Genomic DNA, 22,167 nt, shown 5'->3' on the forward strand with positions numbered 1-22,167 from the left:
CCAGTACCTGGTTTAGGGGGGAACAGGGTTGGTTGTTACATTTTTTACTCTTGTGTAAATTACTCAACAAAATATCTTCCAATAGTCATTCCTACATTCAAGGAAGTTTCTAAGGGATCTTGAAAATGTCTCCCATCCAGATTTATGCCTGATTGTAATCGACACTTTGAAATTATGTTACCAGAGCCAATATAGGTTATTTTGAAATGCTACTTTGTAGCTTCCTGATCAAATTGAGCATGACCAGATTGCTTGATCTACGTCTCTATGACAACGCCACACCAGCTGACAAAGTTTAGTTGTGAGAAAAGAGATCTGTGTTTTTCTCTGCTGAAAATGATTTCTGTGAATAATTTTGTAGTGATGGTGGACACAGGAGCCTAACTGTCGGACAGAAAAAGGACAGAAGAGCAGAAGAAAGCTAAATGGAAGAGTGATATAGCCCGAGCTAAAGGCTAACACAGGAGCTAAGTTGTTTGTGCTAAAGTTCATTCCAACCAACAGTCAGCAGTCATTTTGCAGTGGTCTGTTCAAACTTGAGAGTCTATCAATAAAATGAAGAGTGAGGTTACGTTAGCTCTGCTTGGTAGATGACTGGCAGCTAACCAGGATTCACTAACGTTACACATTACAGACATGTCTAAGAGCACTGGACTGCCAGCTGAGCTTAATATAAATGGCAACTTAACTACTTACAAACTGACAGTGTTTACCTGCTGTCATGTTAGCCTTCAGATACGTCAAAGCACCGGGCTGCCGATAGCACTACATATAACCAGCTACTGCAACGTTTGCTTGATGTCACATTTCAAACCATAGCGTTTCATAACTGTACTGATATCCACTACTAAGTTGTTTTAATCCAATCTTCATTTTATTCCAAAGCAAACACACGCCTTACTAAAAGTCATTTGCATAAGTGTGCGTCAGACTCCAGGCCAAATTAGCGGGGCAGTTCAATTAAAACAGATCCCCCTCAGAGCATCTTTAAACTCTGAGGGGGAAAAATAGACCAAGTGAGATATTTTTCTATTTTTTAATTGAAATGAGACAAAGTCAACCTGCCATGCAGAGACAGCCATGGCTTTTCATCCTGTCCTGTACATCTGCAAAACAAGCAGAACTTAACCCCCACAACTGTTGTTTTTAAGTTAGAGCAGTGGACTATGGCCCAGTTGTCATGTCTCAATCAGACAGTTGGGGGTTTTGATCCAAGGTCTCACTGTCCACACACTGAAGAGTCCTTGGGCAAAACACCAAACCACAATACTGCACCCGGGCAATGAGCCAGTGGTGTGTGAATGACACTAGTTTAAACTGATGGATGCTTTACACAGCAGCTTCTGCCGTCATTGTGTGAATGTGACCGGCAGTGAAGAAGCGCTTTGAGCGGTCTTAAGACTGGAGAAGGGGTTATATCAGTACAGTTTGTTCAACATTTACAGTGAAAAGCTCAAATGTTGATATCTGCCAAAAGCAGCGATGTGGTACATCACAACCTCCAGGACACTGGACTCTTGTGTACACTTAGATTAGGAGGGAAAAGTTTAATGACATTTGAAGTTACACTCATGGTGTGACCCCAGGGAGGAACATTTTTAGTTAGTCAGCTGTGGTCTGTGTTCAGACTGGAACATCTGCAAAAGCAGAGGTGTTAAGGTATGTTTAATGTCAGATGAAGACCCCAGCTTTGTGCTTTTCATAGTTTTTTCTCTAGCACCACTGCACCATGACTGTTTTTGTTTATCCACTTTAAGTTCTCAAAATGTTACAGAAAACCAATAATGGCTTCAGACTCCAAACCCAGAACTCGCTGGGGGGATAATTAACCCTGTCTGCCCTGGAAATGCCTAGGATTAATACGTTGGAGAATACAATGTCTGGGTCAACTCAAATATCCTGCTGCCACATGACTTTTCTCAAATGGAAAATGATACTGCTCTCTTTTTTTATACATTGAAACTTTTTTTTTTCATTATTTATTTATTTTCTTACGGCACTTATCTTGAAACTAGATTGTGTTTCACTAGACTGAGTAGCTTTTGTGCATTACAATGTGGTTCAGTTCATATGGTGACAGTAGACAAATATCTATCCTATTTTGGGTAAAATGAAAAGCTGAAACATAAAATTACTAACTCTAAATGTTTATCACACCTGCCTCCTCTAAAAGAAAAGCCTGGGCCCAGTGTACAAAAAACTGGCAACAGTTGGGGTGTCCATCCTAACTTGTGCTCCAGTATGACTGAAGTCTTACATAGCATGCCGTACAGAAGACCATATGTAATACACACTTAAAACAAACATCCCTCAGTCATACAGGCATATGTGCTATGAGCTTTATCAGAGACAGTATTCATCTGGTGTGGTGTCTGGCAGGTGTCAGATGATTTGAAAAAGCCACAATATGAATGCAAGAGCAAAACCAGGAATGCAAAAAATGACAACAAAAATGCAACACAACTGAAATTAAAAAGGTTAGTTATCCTAACGGACATAAAAAAGTTGCGAAAGTAAATAAATGATTATCTTCCTTAACTTTATCTATAATAAATAAAGCTTTGTAGAGGTCTCACCTTGTAATATCATTCATAGTACTTATATTTCTTTATTTACCAGAAAGATATGTCATCTTATATTTAGCTTTATTAATCAATAACGTTAGCATTTCAGCTATATTTTTCATGGCTCAAGAAAAAAAAGAAAACAATCATTAACTTACTTGACAACTTTTCTGTGTCTGTTAGGATAACTGTCCTCTTAACTTCCATAGTGGCTGTTCTTCTGTTGCGTTATGGCTTTTGCATTCGTGCTTTTGCTTATGCATTCGTGGTATAGCTATTGCATTTGTGTTGTAGCTTTTGCAAATCAGCTGACACCTACTGGCCACTTTACCTTATGGGTGAATAAAATATTAACAACTTTATTAAATGGCACGCTTTCAAGAGGCATTTTAGTGACAATAGCAATTGAAAAAATTATGTTATCAGAAATTCTTGAGAGATCCCTTAAAACTTGCAGTTGAGACTTTCAGGGGTCTGTAAGGCCACCCTGGCCAATAAAGTCTGGCTCCACATCTGCTCAGTACAATCACCTTATTTTTCTGTCACACAGTATGTGTTAGTGCTTGTGTAGCCTTTCAAACAAAAACAGCATGGGTGGTTCAAAATTAATGATTACATGCACCAGCATGAGTTGGACTCAACAAAAGCAACTCATACTCTTTACATGTGGGCATGATTAAGAAGAATTCAATTAACATTTCTATGAGACATAATCTGATCCATGCATAAAAGTATTACCTCAATATATTTCAGATGTGTGGAACAGAGTTAGGCTTCCCTTAGTAGATAGGCAGTAAATGGGCATATTGTGAAAACAGAGAGCAAAAACTGGATTTTACCAGAATACAGTCACTTTCGTTTGGCAAAAATGCTGCATACTTTGTTAACATATCAAATATTTTCCATGTTTTGTGATCATTACATCTGTCAGTTAATCAGAGGCTTGTAGAAACTTCATGTTTAGCTGTGTGAATCTTTCCAGGAAGTTATCAGACAAACATAATGTTTTAAAACATCACGTCCTGAAAAGACCAATCAGAAATGACCTTTTGTGTTTTTGCCCCAATCCTAAGGTCAGGGTTTAATCTGCTTCTAGACCTTGCTCAAGGAGACATAATCAGAGGAAATTTTACACCAGAGGATAACGTCCAGTGAAGGACTCCAGGTATTGATTTAATGTAACCAGATGACTTATTGGGCTCATTGATGATGCTACTTTCGGCAACATACTACAACAGACTGTCCATTGGTGAAGTAAACAATAACAGCTAGGTTATGGTACACTCTCTAGGACCTTGGTGTTACTCCTTGTTAAAATATATAACCCAATTTTAATTATGTTGGGATGTTGTGTAATGTGAAAATAAAAACAGAATAAAATGATTTGCAAATCTCATAAACCCATATGTCATTTACAATAGAACATATTCGATGTTTGAAGTAAGACATTTTAGTTTTTCATACAAAATGCTGGCTCATTTTGAATAGAATGGCATCAACACCTATGAAATAAGTCACGATAACGCCATGTTAACTTCTTTGTAGCATCCTCTTTTTGAATGGCAGTGTGTTCATTTTTGGGGACTGAGGAGGCCAGTTTATGGATATTTTTTGAGAGGGGAGTGTTTCCCATTCATGTCTGCTGTAAGAATTCTGCCGTGGGTCTTCTTTGTCAGACTTTTTGTTTTGTGATTCACCAAATGTGAAAGGTTTGGACTGCAAGTTTGGTGCAATTTTGTAATCTGAACATCTAATATGATGCCCATTGTGAATAAGACTTGGGTTAATGTGATCTGCAAAACATTGAATCCTGTTTTTATTCACATTTGACAACATCCTAACTATGTAGAATCAGGGTTGTAAAGGCCTATGCTGCACTCTTTAATAAAATACTTAAACTCATTTTTGGTCCACAGTGGTCACTATACTGAACAACTATTCAATAGTCATTTTCTCCGAATGCATTAGGGTTTATACTTTTTAAAAAAAATTTTTTTTTAAAAAGCTGTTAAATCTCAGCACAAAATGACTTATGTAATGAACAGGATGGACTGCACAGCTGTATCTTGAGGTTGTGTGCACTGCCCCTTTAAGAATGTAGTCAAAACAAAGCGTGGACCAGCCGGCCGCACGGAAGTGCTTCAGTATCGAAAGCTGCCCACAATAGTATATCAGAAATGAGGGCAGCTACACATTTAAAATTCGGGTAGCTCTATAGAAAAGGATTTTTGATATTTGTTAACTGTAATTAAATGTAAATTTAAAATATATCCACATCTGTTTTACTACACCGAACCAAGCTAGCGTGCCTGTTGTGGCTCTACGCATACAAGCAGCCATGCCGCCCTACTCTGAATTGAGGAAAACCAACTACTTCTACTACTTCATCAAATTTACCTTAAACATATACTCAATGCTGTTTTCGGTAAGTTCCTGGAAGATTTCTTGACACCGGTATACCATGCGCTAGTATCGATATATTTGAGCCTTTTCAATGTTTGCTAATGGCAGTGGACGCGACCAGAAGCATCAGTAATGCCTGTTACTGAACGTGACTTGGAAATGTATCAATTTTTATTTATCCCTGTCTACAGGCGTGTACCAACCTCTCAGAACTTTTAAAGAGGCATATTACCAATTTATACGATTAAATGTTGTTTACGGCTGTGACACAAAATAATGGAAAGGCCTCGTTATATTTAAAATTCTCATTTTAAGTCAAAATTAGCATGTAATGCTAGCTGTATTCCTGTTCAATAGCGTTACAGCCCGTAGCTTATAATTCGTGAGATATTATTGAAGTATCAGGTAAAGCCTTTCATGTGCAACAGAAAAATATATCATTCGTTAAACTGCTCCCATAATATCGTGATTTTGACTTCTATTTATTGATCAGCAGCCCATTTTAATTGGCCAGTAACCTGCTGTATTTTCTTATGGGGGTTTGGTCGGGATGTCTGCATTCAAGCTAGCTGGTTAATGGTTAGCTTCCGACCGACATTACCCCTCCAGATTAATACAGCATTGTAATATCTACATTGAAAACCACTGTTTATGCAGATACTGTAGGAGATGTTATGAAACATCATTGTGAAATTTGTGATTGCATTTTATTTTCATTGGAGCCCACAAAGCGGTCAGTAGCTCACAAACACCACGGTGATGGTGCAGGGCGTTGGATCCAGTTAAAGGGGCAGCAGTGAGCGTATATTCTATCCCCGACAGAAAATTACAGCACTTGGAGGCGCTTTGTTGTTTATTTGTTCATAACAGTGATTGGAGTTATTTATCAATTAGATGTCATTTGTATTTTGATTATCATCTGATAAATAGGTATATATTTGGTTTCCACGGATCAGCCATGTTGTAAAACCCCATATGAGTAAACATGAAAGGTTTTAGGCTAAGAAAAAACAACTTACCTTGTTTTAAATTTGGTTGTGGAATATTTAAATATAAAGTTAGAGCTCAACCACTATCAGTTTAAAGTGTCATTTATATGTTTTTCTTATCTGATATTTTCCAACTTTAAAAAGTAATACAACACAGGGGCAACAGATGGGCAGAACCTTCTTTCCTGTATTAGTAATAGTAGTATTTAAAAGGCTTCAGTTGTTTTTATTGAGCTGGCTGTTAAAATACTAATAAAATGAATTAAATATCTACAAAGTCATCATCATGTTCTATATACCATAGAATAGAGCTATCATACAGAGATCTAGGTTGTTGTCTTTATAGAAAGGAACATTAAAAATGAACTGGCCCTCTTGAAGTCCAGACCTCAACCCTATCCAACAAACTGGGTGAGTTGTAAAATAAACTGGACAGAGCCATTGGACATTTGAAGGAAGCCTTTGGTGTGAGGTGCAGAAGGCATGGGATAATATGAGTGTTAAAGTTCTCAGGAAATATATTGACAGTATGACAGCAACTGCTGCTGTAACTGCTGTAAAAGGTGGACAAACCAAATATTAAAGTTCAAAGCAGATAAAAAAAAACAGAAGGATCAACTTCATCTGACATTTATTGTGACCTGAGCAAACATCAGCATGTTTCATGATAAAGAGGCCCAAAATAATAGAAATAAAAATAAAAAAGCTCAGTACTTCCAGATCTGTCAGGTGTTCGGTAGGTTTGGCCACCACTAAAAGTTGTTCTGAAATAGTCTAACTTTGCCTGCTCATAATTCACAATTTAAAATTAGATTGTAAGTGCCAAAACTGATTATTTCTAAGTGACTTTTCTCAGTATCTGTGGTCAGATTTTCCCAGGAGAACAGGGATAAGTTTATAACACATAGACCAAGAGTCCCTCCAAAATAATCATTAAAACATCACAAAAGTGTTTTAAAAATATTAAAACAATTATTTTAGATAAAATAATTAACTTTGTCTGTGTCTGAGAAATTTGTGTCTACTGTGTTACCCATTGAAAAAAGACCTTAAAATCAGCTATGGTTTGCTCCAAAGTCACATGACCCAAATCAATTGAAGTCACACCCTTGTTGGTGGGAACTATTGAAAAAGTTGCATATTTTAACTCCTCCTCATCAATATTTCATCAAAATGATTGTCTGTACATGGGGCACATTAACTGTTCGTCAACTGTGTTATCAACATTTTCTGGTCTTTTCATACTATAGATGTTATTAAGACCAAACTGTGAAGAAAATGCACAGAAATATGGTTAAATGTGATGTTTGCGCTATAATTCTTTTAAATTAAATTAACCTTTTAAATTATTACTGCCATATACAGTAAATGATGAAGGACATTTCCAGGGAGAGTAGTCTTGCATAGAAATGTTGAATAACTTAATTCAGTATAATATGGATTTATGTTGAAAAATAGTCCCAACTTTTGTTCATATCACAGTTGATAAAATTATGCCCCAAATGTATTTTTATCACTTAAATATTTAAGAATTCATTACATCTTAAGCTTGCCAACTAATGAATTTAGTATATTTCAGGTGAATCATTTGCAAACAAATAGAATATAAAGCAAAGAAAGGCACATATATTGTTTTACTTTTTTGTATACCTTGAATGTATCCCCTTATTTTAGAATCACTCCAATTCTGGTGAAAGGTGTCAAAGCAATCTAGCTAATTGGACAGTCCAGAGACTTAAGCACTGACAGAAAAGCTAGCTATCTCCTGAATCTGCCTGCTGATACCTGCACCTCTCATCTTTTAATACACACAGCAGCGATGTGTCTCTGCTCTGCTTCTCACACACAATAGTCTGTGAGTTTTTAATAATTTTATGAAGACATCCAATTACTCACCTTTTGTTTTTGAATTTCAGTGGCAATACAAAACTTCATTATATGAATGCATAACACCATGAAAACAGCTAAATGAGTTTATCAATATATAACACTGGTGTCGGACAAAATCATTGCATTGACACGAAGGACGTGCTGAGAGTTGTTTCTCTCAGTCACCTGCAGGGCTAATAATTAGTTTCCATCCACAACAGTTATGAGCGAGGGGAGGTTGTTTATTCATTTATTGTGGACAGCGATCTTATAGAGATTACACAGTAGTCAGTAACTCACTGAATCTTTGTTTGGGGTGTTGTCATTGTCTGCTGCATTATCTGTTTTTTTGTTTATATTTTCAGGTATTTCATCCATAACACCAAATGTATCTCAGCAGTCTTGATGATGTAAGGTTCAAAGGAGGAGACACTGAACCCCTTTTTCTCTCTGTCTCTAGCTAATGGGCCTTTGTGTACTATGTGTGGGGGTCTACGCTGAAGTGGAGAGGCAGAAGAATCGAACCCTGGAGGGCCTTTTCCTGGCCCCTGCTGTAGTTCTCATCCTGCTGGGCCTGGTGATGTTTACAGTGTCAGTGGTGGGCATGGTGGGATCCCTAAGGGACAACAAGACGCTGCTACACATGGTAGGGGTTAGAGACATTTGTGTGCACGACTTTTTATTAAAGCTAAGCATTGAATGAGATTTTAATTCAGTTTTACAACAGGGCATTCGCTGAGGATTAAACTTGCAAAAGATAGCTGTTTAATTTATGTATGACAACCAATTTCTGGTTTGAAAATAAAAAGCCAAAACAGGAGTGCCAAAGAAAACCTTCATATTCATATGCAGCCCTGATCAGAATTTTAAGACCAGTAGAAAAATTGTAAAAATTTACATTTTGCTCTGTTGGATCTGAAAAAGTTTCCTAGTAGAGCTTCAGAATTAAAAAATAATGGGGATGAGACGAAAAAAGTTTGTGCAAGCAATTTATTGCAAACAACAATCAAAATAAAGTAGGCTGTTTATCTGGTAATCAAAAGTTGAAGACCACAGCTCAAAAACCTGAAATAGAAATAAGAATTTGTTCCGTAATCCATTTTTCTAAGTGGTGAAAGTGGCTCAATGGAGGATCGTCCACTGTCTGGACCTGATGTCCATTTCTGTAAACGTCCCTCTCCATCCATCCCCAAATGTTCTCACAGTGATTTAGATCAGGGGAACATCAGGATGGTCCAAAGAGTGAGCTGATTCCTCTGGAAGAAGTCCTTTGTCCTGTTGAAAAAAACAGTTATTACCACACAGACCAGGGCCCTCAGTCATAAAGGAGGCCCCCTGCTACATCTCCACAGAGCCAGCTGCCGTTTAACGCCCCTATTCTTAAAGCTCCTCTCACTCAGATGCTGTCTGCAGTCAGCTCCGGTAACATACTTACATTGGGTCGAGGAATTGTCGCGTGACTTGACGAACGTACAGCCAATCAGATCCTCTGGCTAAGTGCCTGAGAAATTTGTTTGGGTCTACCACTTCACTTTTTTTGTCCCATAACCCTCAGGATCTTTGAAGAAAGTCAAAATGGCGGTCAGCAGTGATGGCGCGTTGTGAGGGGCCTTGCTGATGCAGCTCGACAATCCGACCACATTCACAGGAAGAAAGCCTTTTAGCCTTTACCAACAGGAGGTCATGACAGCGTGAATAACTGACAGAAAACAACATTGAATCCACACTTTTGTGCAGATCTTGTCTTTAAAAGGGTGTAGTCTTGAACTTTTGATCCGCTGATGAACAGACTATTTCACTAAAATTGTTGTTTGCAGTAAATAGCTTACTCAACTTTTTTGTCTCAATCCCACTTCCTCTTTTTGCATTTTAAAGCTCAACTTAGAACCTTTTGAAGATACAACACAGCAAAATGTAATTTTGTTTAATTTTTCAACTGGTCTTGAAATTTTGATGAGGTTTGATCGCATAATATTACACAGAAATTAATTTAAGCCTCAAAGAGATTAAACACGAGCAAACCAGAATTCAATTCAAAGCAGTGTTAGGTCAGAAAAGTTGGTTTAATTCACAGGCTTTGTTTCTAACAAGCTAATTTGTTTAAATGCTGGAGGTTCTGGTTTAAAACTATGACACTTTACATCATGAATTTATCAGTTATAGATTGTTTTTTTCAGGTGCAGTCTAAAAGTTTTCTCTGTGTTGACGAATGCATGCTCTACAGTCATCAGTCACAAAGTTAAAGCTGTTTAATGTGTTATCCTTTCCCCCTCCCCAGTTCCTCTGTGTCCTCTGTGTGTTGCTGCTTCTCCAGGCGATAGCGCTCACCACAGCACTCGTCTTTGAAAAGAAGGTAAATCCTATTACATGTTCTTACATTTCATTACTTTCCTGTAAGCCTCAGTAAGTACACCATATCGTCACTTTTATTTCAGCATCATCTTTATGACCTGCTCTTCTCTGTTCCCCCTCCCTCTTCCTTTGTTAGACGTCTTCCCTGTTCCAGAGCAGCATAAGAGAAGGAATTAAACACTACTACGATGATCTGGACTTCAAAAACATCCTGGACTATGTTCAACAAAAGGTATTATAACCCCTTATACAGGAAATATGGACTAATGGGGAATGGGACTTCTGGAAGACTCTGTGTGCTTTTTCTCACATGGAGACTTTTTTCTGACATCGTGTTCATGACAGAGTGCACCGCATTGCTAGTTTCACACCCAGCATCTACATCTTGTTAACAACCAATGTATTCTGGCAAGTCTGTTCTCATCATGAGGTAGAGAGAGGTAGAAGGCACAAATGACTGGCAGTTGATCTTAAGTTCATGCTTTTCAACCAGAAGTTCCCAGAACTAAAAGTTCCTGCTCTTCCAGGAGTGAAATGGTTCCTGGGAACTATTGTTGGGTTTCAATTTAGGGCTTGAAGTTCCAGCAAAGCCTTTTTTCACTTCGACCTATGAAACATTTCAGCTTAAAGCGTGATTCTGTTGATTGAATACTTTAAGCAGGATGCATCTTCCTCAAACGGCTTTAGACTGTCATTTAAACCTATCTGATGCTGTTACCTGTGTTTGGTAGATTATTCCTTTGTTGTAACAGTACGTCTTGAGTTGCACCCATAGACTGTATAAAATATGGACTTAGTCTCCCCGATGTCACCTGTCTGTTTCTGAAACAGAAAATGAAGCAAATTGGGAATCTAGGGCTGCAATGATTAGTCGACATAATTGACTATGTCGATGGTAAAAATTCATGGATGCAAATTTTAATAGTTGACGCGTCATATTATTGTTTTTATTGTCGTTGTCACATGGTGAAATCAAATACCAGGGGGTAACACTCATTTGTAACTTCAGTTCACAGCATGAGGTGCTGTGTTTCTGGATACTTTTATGGGAAAAGATCACTAAGTTCATACGTGAGGAATATTGATGAGGAAAATTCTCCACTCCCAGAAAGCTCTGTGCGCTGACGAAGGCTCTGCATCTCCAGCTTAAACAGCCTAACAGCTCCCGGTGTTTAGCGTCTGATAACGTGATTTAGAGAGTCTCCTTTACTCTTTGTTACAGACATTTTTTCAGGATCTGAGTCACAAACTAGTGTCAAAACTCCCCTAACTTTTGAAAAGAGAGGACACTTATCACTCTCAAGCTCACACTGCTGCGGTAACACTCAGCGGGAAGGAGGAGGGGCGGAGTGCACATGAGCGAAGTGGAAGTAGCGCATGTAGAGAAACAAAACTAAACGCGTTGTCATGGAGAGCTGGGAGAGAGTCAGACGGGATCATACAGAGAGCAAAGCAAGCCCCAATAAGCAAATAAACATTAGAAAATAAGCCCAAAGTCACTAATAAGCGCTCTGTCCAACACTGCATACAACTTCATTTCCCTGTTACCTGCTTCATTCATTTGAGATTTATTATTTTGTATAATAGGCTACTTATATTTTTTCATGTCATCATGAATGAAATAAAGACAAACAAACAAACAAACATGACACAGGGCTGACCAATCAGAGGTGAGAACCTAACTCTGGGTATATGCTAGGGCTGGGCGATTATGGTAAAAATAAGAATCCCTATTATTTTAAGTGATATTGAAATCCCGATCAATATACACAATGATTCATTTATTCAAAAACTTCAGTACTGATTTAAACAGAACTTTTAAGAACCAGTAAGTGGCACATACAGTATTACTGATACACATAAGTCACACACACTCGCTGTGGCTGCACATGGAACACAGAAGAGCTATGAAGCACAGGAACTGGCATACATCTACACTGTGCGGTATATTAATTGTTTTTCTTCGATTATATTGTTTTTATGATTGTCAAATGGCAAAATTAAAATCACAATTAAAATCCGATTAATTGTCCAGCCTTAGTATATGCAGTGAAAATGCAACACACAGGTTGAATTATTAACGTCTGCACATTTTGAAGGCCAAATTAGGTTGAAACACAAAATAACCGTGATTAGTCGTCTAATCGAAAAAATAATCGATAGATAAGACGACTTTAAAAATAATCGTTAGTTGCAGCCCTATTGGACTGTAAGAGTAAACAGACTGGCCTTTTTATTTTTTATAATTTTATTCTATATTTTGCATTTTGCTGTGCAAAACTGTGTTTTTTAATAAACTCTGTTATGAGAGAGATCGTTTTGGCATTTATTTGGGATACATTATGGTTTTGAAATAATTGAATAACAGAAAAATAATCGTTAGACGAATCGTCCAATTAATTGATAGATTAGTCGACTAATCGATAAAATAATCGCCCGATTAATCGTTTTAAAAATAATCTTTTACCCCCAGCCCTATGGGAATCACAGCAGTATTGGTAGTGGCAAGGGCTTCGCTTACAGCTATAGGGCGCCTGTTGGTCACGTGACTTGAGCTGGGCCTCTGATTGAGTGAGCTCACAATCTTAATATCCCCTGAATGGCCGAGTTAGGAAAAAATTTACTCCCCATTCAGTGTGTGCCAATAGTAAAATAAGCTACTCAGACAGGAGACGGTTTTTGAACCAGGCTGTAGATAGGTTAATTTCTGCCTTGAAAACTGCTTTTTTTTTGGCTTGGTGTGTATGTGACTTCCGCTACTTCCGGAGCCAGCCTCAAGCGGACACGCGAGAAACAGCAGATTTTAGCACTTCCGCATTGACTCATATTCTTAGACCGGAGTTTTCTGTTTGACTGCACTCGATGAAAAATTTGGATCGGAATCGATAAGGGCATTGGTATCAGTCTTATCAATACACATCCCTAATCAGCCTCAAAGAAGACCATTGTTATTACAGGAGTTATTGAACCAAGTCAATCACAGCTGGAGGTCATCTTATTGTGGATGGAGGGAGGGGGAAAAACACTGTGGGTGCTGCACCAATTAGAGATGTTCAGCTTGAAGGCCCCCCCCCCCCCCCCCCCCCCAAAAAAAAATAAAAATAAATAAAAAATAAATAAAACCTGGACCTCTTAACCCCAGTCAGGTCTGTTTAAAGAGGTGGCTCAGTTTTCCCAGAACTAAATTTAGACCCTAGTCTCTGCATTCAGAAGCACCTATAGAGAAATTCTCTAAGTGGGAGCACTTTGCCCTTTACATGCACGGAAAACGCATGCTGTGACACCTTTATACCATGACCTGATTGATCCAGAAGAGAAAGATAAACCTTTGAGTTTCACTTCATACAAAGTGCTTTGAAACTCTGTTGGAAAAAAAATCTCTCATTCTTATTCCTGGCAGCCTTCAAATACTGTACCTAATGAGAAAATCAGACAGAAACTGCTAAAAGCTGGCTGTCATTGATATCTATGGGCGTCAATTCAATTACAACCATTGACTGCGTCTGTGGACCCAAAATGTGTTTTTTTTATCCCAGGAAGGCAGGGTGTAGCAGAGCTTGTCTACCAATATGAGGCTTGCAAAGTAGGGGTGAGTATTAGCAAGAACCTCACAGTACGATATGCATCATGATACTTGGATCACAGTACGATACTATCACGATTACACATTATTGTGATATTCTACACGGTTAACTCTTTGAATGAAAACAACTTTTCTGTTTTATTGTTTGAAATAATGAAAGTCAGATGCAGAGTTTCATACAAACACTTAACTTGAAAACAAAAAGTGCAGCAAGTTTGTCACTAAAACTACTGTGACATTAAACTGATGTTGCAAAGAAATGATTGGTTGAAAGACATGGTCAGTTGGTGAAACTGATAAATGTCACGTGGTGTAAATAGTGTTACTCATAAAAAAATATAATTCACAAAACATGGCTATAATTGTAGAAGCAGTGCTACGAGCCGACTTGCCTCAACCTCTCACACAGAGTATGGGCAATGCACAGATGAAGAAGGAGTGTAAAAAGTTATGTGTAGATAGTATTGGACTAAAGTGCTATGTAGCTGTCACTGCTTACCTCCAGTTTCCGCTGAAGAATTGACAGACCGTACTACTATACTCTTTTTTTTGTGGTCGTCTCTGCGCACAGAATGGTACAAATTGCCAAGGCAACGCGTTTGTTTTTGTCGTGCATCTTCCATATGCGTATCCCACTTCCGGGTGCGTCTTCTTCTTCTCCTGCCTATATTTGACGTTGCGGTCAAAACACCATAAAAGAAGAATGATATGGAGTCCGACGTGTGGTGTACAGACGTATTGTGTGAGCAGTGAAGTCGCATCAGAGCATCTGGTCGTGTAGTGTGAGAACATGATTCATGGGCTGCGAACTTTTGAACTTTGCGATCTAGTCGTGCAGTTTGAGATGGAGCTGTGTCAAACTATTTAAAATATCGCACAGTGTATGCCCGGCTTTACTGAGAGATTAAGGATTTGTTTTGGAGATGATTGTTTTTACATGCTTGTGTCCTCATTGTTTTGTGATCAAACTCTTTTGTTTTCCAGTTTTCATGCTGTGGAGGGGACGATTATAAGGACTGGGGCGTTAACCAGTACCACTTCTGCAATGGTACAGGTCCGCTGGCCTGTGGGGTACCTTATACCTGCTGTGTTCGCCGTAAGGTGAGTTCTGCTCAAACAAAGCAAACATGGGGGTAAAATGATCCTGTATCCTGTTTGAATTTTTCCTCAATAAAAAAATGTGATTTGTCACAAATAACAGCAGAGGGAAGACGGTTTCATATTGGTTGCTGATAGCAACACCTATGGTGGGCAACTTTATTGTTGCAGTATTTTCCTGTCTTCTGAAAGCTGTATCATCTGGACAGTGAGATGCCATCATGATACAGCTTTCAGCTCTGAGTGTGCTGGTGATGACAGAGGTGATAGTCACCTTTACACCTTTCTGTCAGAGAGACATCAACCCGTGCAATTAATTGGTCAAAAACAGCTGGTCACACCTACACCAAGCTCTCTTTGATGCTTTGAATCTATTTAAATGCATTAAATGCCGGCTGGACATTCATTTTTTGTGGGTCACAAACATGAAATTTACCTACACACTCATAATGCCGTATAAGAGAAACAGGAAGTATGAATAAAGTGGTGTGATGGATAAACATGAATGGATAGGTCATGAAGCTGGAGTCCTGTCTACTGATTTCTGTAATCTAAGCCTTTTAGTTTAGCATTGCTTTGGATGGAGTCATAGAGGAAACTCTGTTTGGTTTGAATTTTGTTTTTATGCACCTTTGGAGACTCCAGGGACATGATGCAGTCCCTTTATGCCCTAAACCAGGGATCTCAAACTCGTGCCATGGAGGGCCAAGAGGCTGCAGGTTTTCTTTCCAACCAAGAACTCCACCAGCTGATTTCACTGATTACCTCACCTTCAAGCAGAGAGCAGGGACTGATCAGTGAAACCAGCTGGTGAAGTTTTTGGTTGGAAAGAAAACCTGCAGCCTCTTGGCCCTCCATGGCACGAGTTTGACATCCCTGCGCCTAAACCTTACTTTTCTTCCTTGTCATGTGATGCTTAACCAGCAGTGAGGTGTTGGACATGTTGTAAATAAATGTTAACAATGCATTTCACATTGTGAAATACCCCTGTCGCAGGTGCGGCCATTGGCAGTAGTTGTGCAGCCACAACAATAATACTAATTTATTTCTTTCTAGAGTCTAATCTCTTCTTGGCTCTACCTCCTCACATATTTTACAATCCCTCCCAAAAACTACACAAGAACGACAGCTGTCAGTCATTGTTAAATGTGACGTAAAGCCTCATTTTTAACCGCTTTTAACTCATCAAAATGAGCCATTTAGAAAAGAGAGGACTTGAATACAAGGCAGCCAAATGATATCTTCAAATCACCACAACAATCAGACGTGAGAAACATTTCTACAAAGTGTATTATTTTTTTTAAGTTTGACCACAGCCCATCTGGAATGACTGGAGAGACAGATTTTTTGACCTATACTACAGCCAGTCACCAGGGGGAGCAGTTTTTGTGGAGGTCTCACTTCGAGCCAATCCCTTTTTTTTTTTTTACAGTCTATGATCATACAGTGTAAAAAATATGTCCTGAGTTAAATAAAGTAGTGGTTGATTGATATACAGTGACAAAATCTATTGTCTGTGCATACTACAATCTAATATCTAAAACCCCCTGGAGACTTCCCATTAACACCTGACACACCTCCAGATTTCCAGCCCTTCTGGAAGACCTTTTTTGACCCAGTCACATTGTGACATCTTGGCTTGGCTAAAGATTTCATTTCTGACTTTCATGTTCTTGGTTTTACAGGTCGGAGAGGTCATCAACACCCTGTGTGGCTACAACACTCTGAGTCAGCAGGTGAGGGGGAAAAGCAATGAGTTGAACTTGACAAATTGTTCCCTTGATTCTCTCCCTGGGGTTTGCATTTAACTTTTTATTTCTTTTCATGATACAAGTTAAAAACAACCCATATTTTCTTAACCTAGAAAAACAATGGTATATCAATAAAGGTATGATCTACTGCATGATGTACAGTATTTGACATCTATCCCTTCTCACAGTATTTTATCTTTTTAAAAGCTTTATCATCTGATACATTTTCCTCTCATCCAATATGTATTTTTGATTTCATATCAATGATACTCTAATAATTCTGAAAGCATGCTTCCTCATCACTTCTACTCACTTTTTCGTCTGATCTAATGAGAGACATCAAAAGTGAACAAATGACAAAAGAAAAATTTGGTGTTGCCATTATTTTTGTGTCCATGGCTGATTATTTGAAGTTAAAATCATATTCCTGTTTTTTTGTTTTCGTCTGTCTGTGTGTCAGCGTGAAACTCTCCAGGAACTGATCCACGTGCGAGGCTGCATCCACGCAGTCAACCTCTGGATGAGCGACAACATCGGAATAACTGTTGCTCTCTGCTGCGCCATCGGGCTGCCCCAGGTAAGAAACTCACTGTAGCTTTAGTGTCCATGTTTTGATTTTCACTGTTTCAGCTCTGACCTCTGCAGAATAACCCCAAACTGGATTGTGTTGTAACACCAATGTTTAAACTGAGTCACTAAAATAAGTTTTAGAAACTTGAATTTCTGCTTGTTCTTAGTGTAAGAGGAATTTACCTCCAACACATCACAGTCAGCGAGTTTTCTACTGAATGAATTCAAATTCCTACTTTTCTCTGTGTGTGCACGTTTCTCTGTGGTGAACCAAAGCATTCAGAGAAATGTTGTTTTCACAGAATAAATATATAATTACATATTACTCAAATAAGAGGGTATGGGTGTGAATAAACAACAGAGAGAAGCAGTTATTGAAAAATGAAGATATTCGTGACAATTTGGCATTTCACCAACCCAAGGCAGCCACAAACTGGAGCATCAACCATCCCAGAGTAGTTTCCTTTCTACACAGAGAGCAGTATTTATCTGTCAATGAACACATTACATGCTCAGTTAGAGATGTAGAGCAGTTAAAATATCTAAGCTACAAAAGAAATCAGTGTCATTTATTCTGTTATATGGCAGAATTGAAAAGATTGAAGGCATTGCAAAGCAATCAGCTGCCAGTAATTTGAGAGATGTGCTGGTGATGGATTGAATTTTCCTCTTTGGATGGAAAACATGCCTGTGTTTTTAAGGGATGACTTGATTTCTGAGTATTGTGTTGATTTTGTACCTGCGGTAGAAAATGTGATTAAAGTTTTTGGTTTGTAATTGGAAATTTCATGCTGCTTTGAGTAAACAGTATAACATTTGGAGGAGGAACTAACCATCTGGCTAATTATCTAATGTTTTTATTTATTTCTTTGTTTAAACAGCTCATTGAGAGTGAAATTTCAAGAGTGCCCTGGCCAAGACAGGCAGCAGCCACACATACAAACATAAGCCAAGACATCTTGCACAAATTGAAATACATGGCGTAACAACTAATAGTACATACATAGCTGTTACAAGAGTTTTGAAAAGTATCTTCGTTGTGCAATTAAAAGGGCTGTGAGGAATTTCAAAGTCAATGTGAAAAAGACTCCCTACGAGATATTTGTCTGTAATCCAGACTTTAAAATGAGATTATCAGCATCAGGACCAGATAGATTTATGGCTCGTTAAAGTCTCCATGACAGCACCACGCCAGCTGACAAAGCTTAGAAGTAAAAAAAGAGATCTGTGGTTTTCTTTACTCAAAAAGATTTCTGTGATTAATTTTGTAGTGATGGTGGACACAGGAGCCTAACTATCAGACAGAAAAAGGACAGAGAAGAGTAGTGATGTTCGATACCACCAATTTCCTTCATGATCCAATACTGAGTAAAATTGAGGCTGGTATCAGTAATCCTGATCTGATCCGATACTTTGTATAAAAACATGTAATGTGTCAAGTATATCTAGAGAAATGAGTGCACTTGGAATCGTATCACTAAATTGAAATTGCCAATACAATATTTGATTTAATAAATAAATGTCACAATAGTTGCACTGACAATGTTTGTCAGTACCCACATTTTGAATTATCTATTGAACAGTTAAAGCAAGTTAGACAGGTTGTAAATCATAATGGATACATTTTATATAGATTAAATATCATTTTTTATTCATCTTTAAAAAAATATATTTTTCTTAACTCACCATGACTGTTTTATTGTAATAGTTCTTTGTAATTTGATGACACCTGGTGTTTGTAATCCACTTCAAATGATCTATTCCTTGTGAAACCTTACTTGAATAAATATAGACTTTTTGCCTTTTCTCCTTAACACATATTATTACTTCATACAAACTCGTGCAGCTGTTTATTGAAGCATGTATTATTATGTTACTTATTTCATTAACATATCAATTCAACTCCAACAGCAGCAGTGCTCTGCATATATCACAAACAGCATCTTGGATGCTTGTGGTGCTAAAATAGCTCCAAACAACATTTTTTGCTATCTGCCAGTCTGTCCTGTACAAACTGCAGACTGAACAGCATGCAGGTGCGCTTATGCATTACACTCTTACCAGGGTGGAAGAAAAACTAGTTCCCACTTAACGGCGTATCATTTAGATACATTCACAACTGTTTGGTGACTTTTCACTGTGTTCCTGTTAATAATTTGCAGGACCTCTGAACTTTTGATACTGAAGTATCAAAAGTATGGATATTTTGATCTGAGAACCACTTCAAGGGCACAAAGAGCTGGCGTTAAAAGAATCAATATTTCAGTTTCAAGCCGCACATTACAACAGAAGAGCAGAGGAAAGCTATACGGTAGAGTGATGGAGCTAAAGACTAAAACATGAGCTAAACTGTTTGTGATTGTGTTCATTCCAATCCACATACAGCAAACAAAGTTTGCTTGTTTCGAACCGAAGCCCTGCGTAACTGTACTGATAAATACCTCACATCTGCGCATTGTATCCAGTAAAAAGTTGTCTTGAACGAAGAAAATTTGTTTCAATCTGATCTCCATTTAATTCCAAAACAAACACACGCCTTGCCAAAAGTCACGTCTTCACGACAGTGTGCATGAGACTCTATGCCAGATGTTGGCAAGGCAGTCTGATTAAAACAGATCCTCCTCACAGCATGTTTAACTCCTCTAAGTGTCAGCTTAAAAAGAGTAACTCTGTCCTGTCCCTTGGTGCAGCTACTGGGCATCATCCTGAGCTGCGTCTTCTGGAATCTACTGGTGGACATGAGCGAGTCGGCCGACATGGTCGACTTCAAGCTGAAGAAGTCTGAGGTTAATTACAGCGAGCTGGACCTGGCAGGGGCGGGCTGGTGTATGTGTCTGCCGAGGGATGGAGGCTACCTGCCAGTCCCTGCCCAAGAGCCTGAACTCGACCCCATCGACGTTCATCTAGAGAAACTCAAAAAGCAGCCGCCTCTCACACACGCTCAGCTCCGAGAAATGCAGCAGTCTCGATCGGCCACGGGGCTGGACGAGGTCGACGTTGGCCGGAAGCAGAAAAGGGAACACTGAGTGGTCTTTTTGCCTTTAAGTTTTTTGCCTTTTTTCATTGTAATCAGTTGTTGAGTTGTGGTGCATTATATTACGGTTGCTTGTGTAAGTCATTGGAACAAGAGACACGGAGTCAGATAAGGGGATCAGAAGTTCTTGGGCACTTTGTGTCAAACTGTGCAACACTGGGCATATAAAAATATATTCTTTTGTCTTGTAATGGTGGATATTCAAGCATTGATGGCATCAAATCACACTTTATTTATTTATTTTTTAGCCTTTCAAATTGAGATATGTCTCATGTGCTAAAGCATACCTCAGGCTGTTTGACAATAGCCCAGTAGTCGGAGCACAGTGTGTGGTGTCTAAGGTACCGGTAGCTCGGAGATGTTTTAAAGTGTCAGAGAAGTAGGATTAGCCAAGTTTGTCCTGAGTGTAGCATCTGTGTCAGGTGTGTACAGCTAGTGTATTCTTTTGTTTTACTATGGTTTTATATTTGATCTTTGATTTGATTAAGTGCAATCAGTGTACAATGTAAGACTGATAGTTGGTGAGTAACATGGGATGCATGTTTTGTACTGCATATGAAGAAAATAAGAAAATAAAAAAGAAGTTTACATGTTAGGCTCTCATCAGGGGGGCTTTAGTCTTTTCCATTTTTGAACTTAACTTTTTTATTCCATCTTTTAATGTATCGAGCAAAGGGATCATTCAAACTACAAACCCAGTGAAAAGCTAATCTTTAAATCTTCTTTTCTTCTTTTTTGGTATTAAAGTTGTGCACTGTTTATAGCTTCCCCCCCTAGCTGCTGCCTTGTATTAGCACTACTATCCCTGTCAATAAAGCCGAATTTGTGTACTGATCTCTGTGATCGAGCCTCTGCTGTGTGTGTTGGTATACTGAAGGCATGTTATGAACAGTATATCCAAACAGAATCTGTTTTTTAGGGAGTTTGACCTAAGGTGCCCTGTCCAGTTTTTTGTTGACAGTCATACTTATTTTCAAATGTTGTTGCTTGTACCCTCAACCTGTGAGATATTTTATTTCCAACAAGTTGCAATGATCCAGAACTGTGCGTTTACCATATCATGGATGTGAACAGCTTAAAACTATCAGTTATGATGGAAGAACACTCCACAGCTCATTAAAAGTAGAGAACCACTTTAAAATATGGGCTGAGATTTGTGCCACTAGAAACAGAATTAGAAATGTTATATTGACTATGAAGAGCATGATCTGAAACTCAAAGTTGATGTTTTGAATTTAAATTTATTTGCTTTGAAATTTTATTAAACTTGATCATAAATTCAACTCTTTATTCCCTAAGTTCAAAAATTCAAAATGTAAGTACTCTTCCTCGCAGATGTAGATAATGCAGTGGTCGTGCCATGCTGAATTGAAATTGGATTTTGTATTTTTGTATTAAAGGATTATATAGAGTTGAAATTAAATTTCTTGTTGAACAAATCTCAGCTTATGTTAAAAGCCCTGTAGAGTAATTCAAGATATTTTATCAGCAATTCTTAAAAATTTTGATCGCAAACAAAAAACGAAATAAGTTTTTATTTTTTTCCCAAGTTTTGAAATCTTACATTTTTTGAGATGCATGCTGTACCAGGATAATTCACCAGGAAGCAGAAAGCATATCCCATTTATATTAACTGACATCAAGGTAATCAGTGACACTACTATGGATTTTTTGTTATTGTTCTTTAAAAACTGTCCACGTTTGTATAATCAAAGAAAGAGAGGAGAGAGAGCTCCTCCTGGACTAAAAAAAATTGACTTTTTAGGTGCAGTCTTAGAAATCTAAGAAAAAAATCCTTGAATCTCTATAAGGAACATTTGGAAAGCAATTAAATGATTGCTATGTTCTTGTTAACCTTAAAAACACACGTAGACATGTTTCAGGATCAAGCCCTCACTGGACGTGAAACAGATGCATGAAGAAGTAAATAGTTTTTTAGTCAACTTGTGGCCTG

General features: G+C 38.2%; 1 protein-coding gene across 1 annotated transcript; it reads left to right on the forward strand.

Annotated features, from left to right (window-relative positions):
• The first annotated feature begins 4,647 nt into the window (after window positions 1-4,647).
• LOC141789828 (tetraspanin-15) lies at window positions 4,648-21,367 on the forward strand. Its single transcript, XM_074669304.1, has 8 exons — window positions 4,648-4,989; window positions 8,286-8,471; window positions 10,104-10,178; window positions 10,314-10,409; window positions 14,745-14,861; window positions 16,544-16,594; window positions 17,070-17,186; window positions 19,870-21,367. Exons 1-8 carry the CDS (start codon window positions 4,903-4,905, stop codon window positions 20,203-20,205), a joined length of 1,065 nt encoding a protein of 354 aa, XP_074525405.1. The 5' UTR covers window positions 4,648-4,902; the 3' UTR covers window positions 20,206-21,367.
• Window positions 21,368-22,167: the final 800 nt, after the last annotated feature.

The sequence above is a fragment of the Halichoeres trimaculatus genome, unplaced genomic scaffold (genome assembly GCF_033239565.1).
Source record: "Halichoeres trimaculatus isolate MK-OKI-2021-1 unplaced genomic scaffold, fHalTri1.1 fHalTri1_scaffold_5, whole genome shotgun sequence".
Taxonomy (NCBI): Eukaryota; Metazoa; Chordata; class Actinopteri; order Labriformes; family Labridae; genus Halichoeres; species Halichoeres trimaculatus.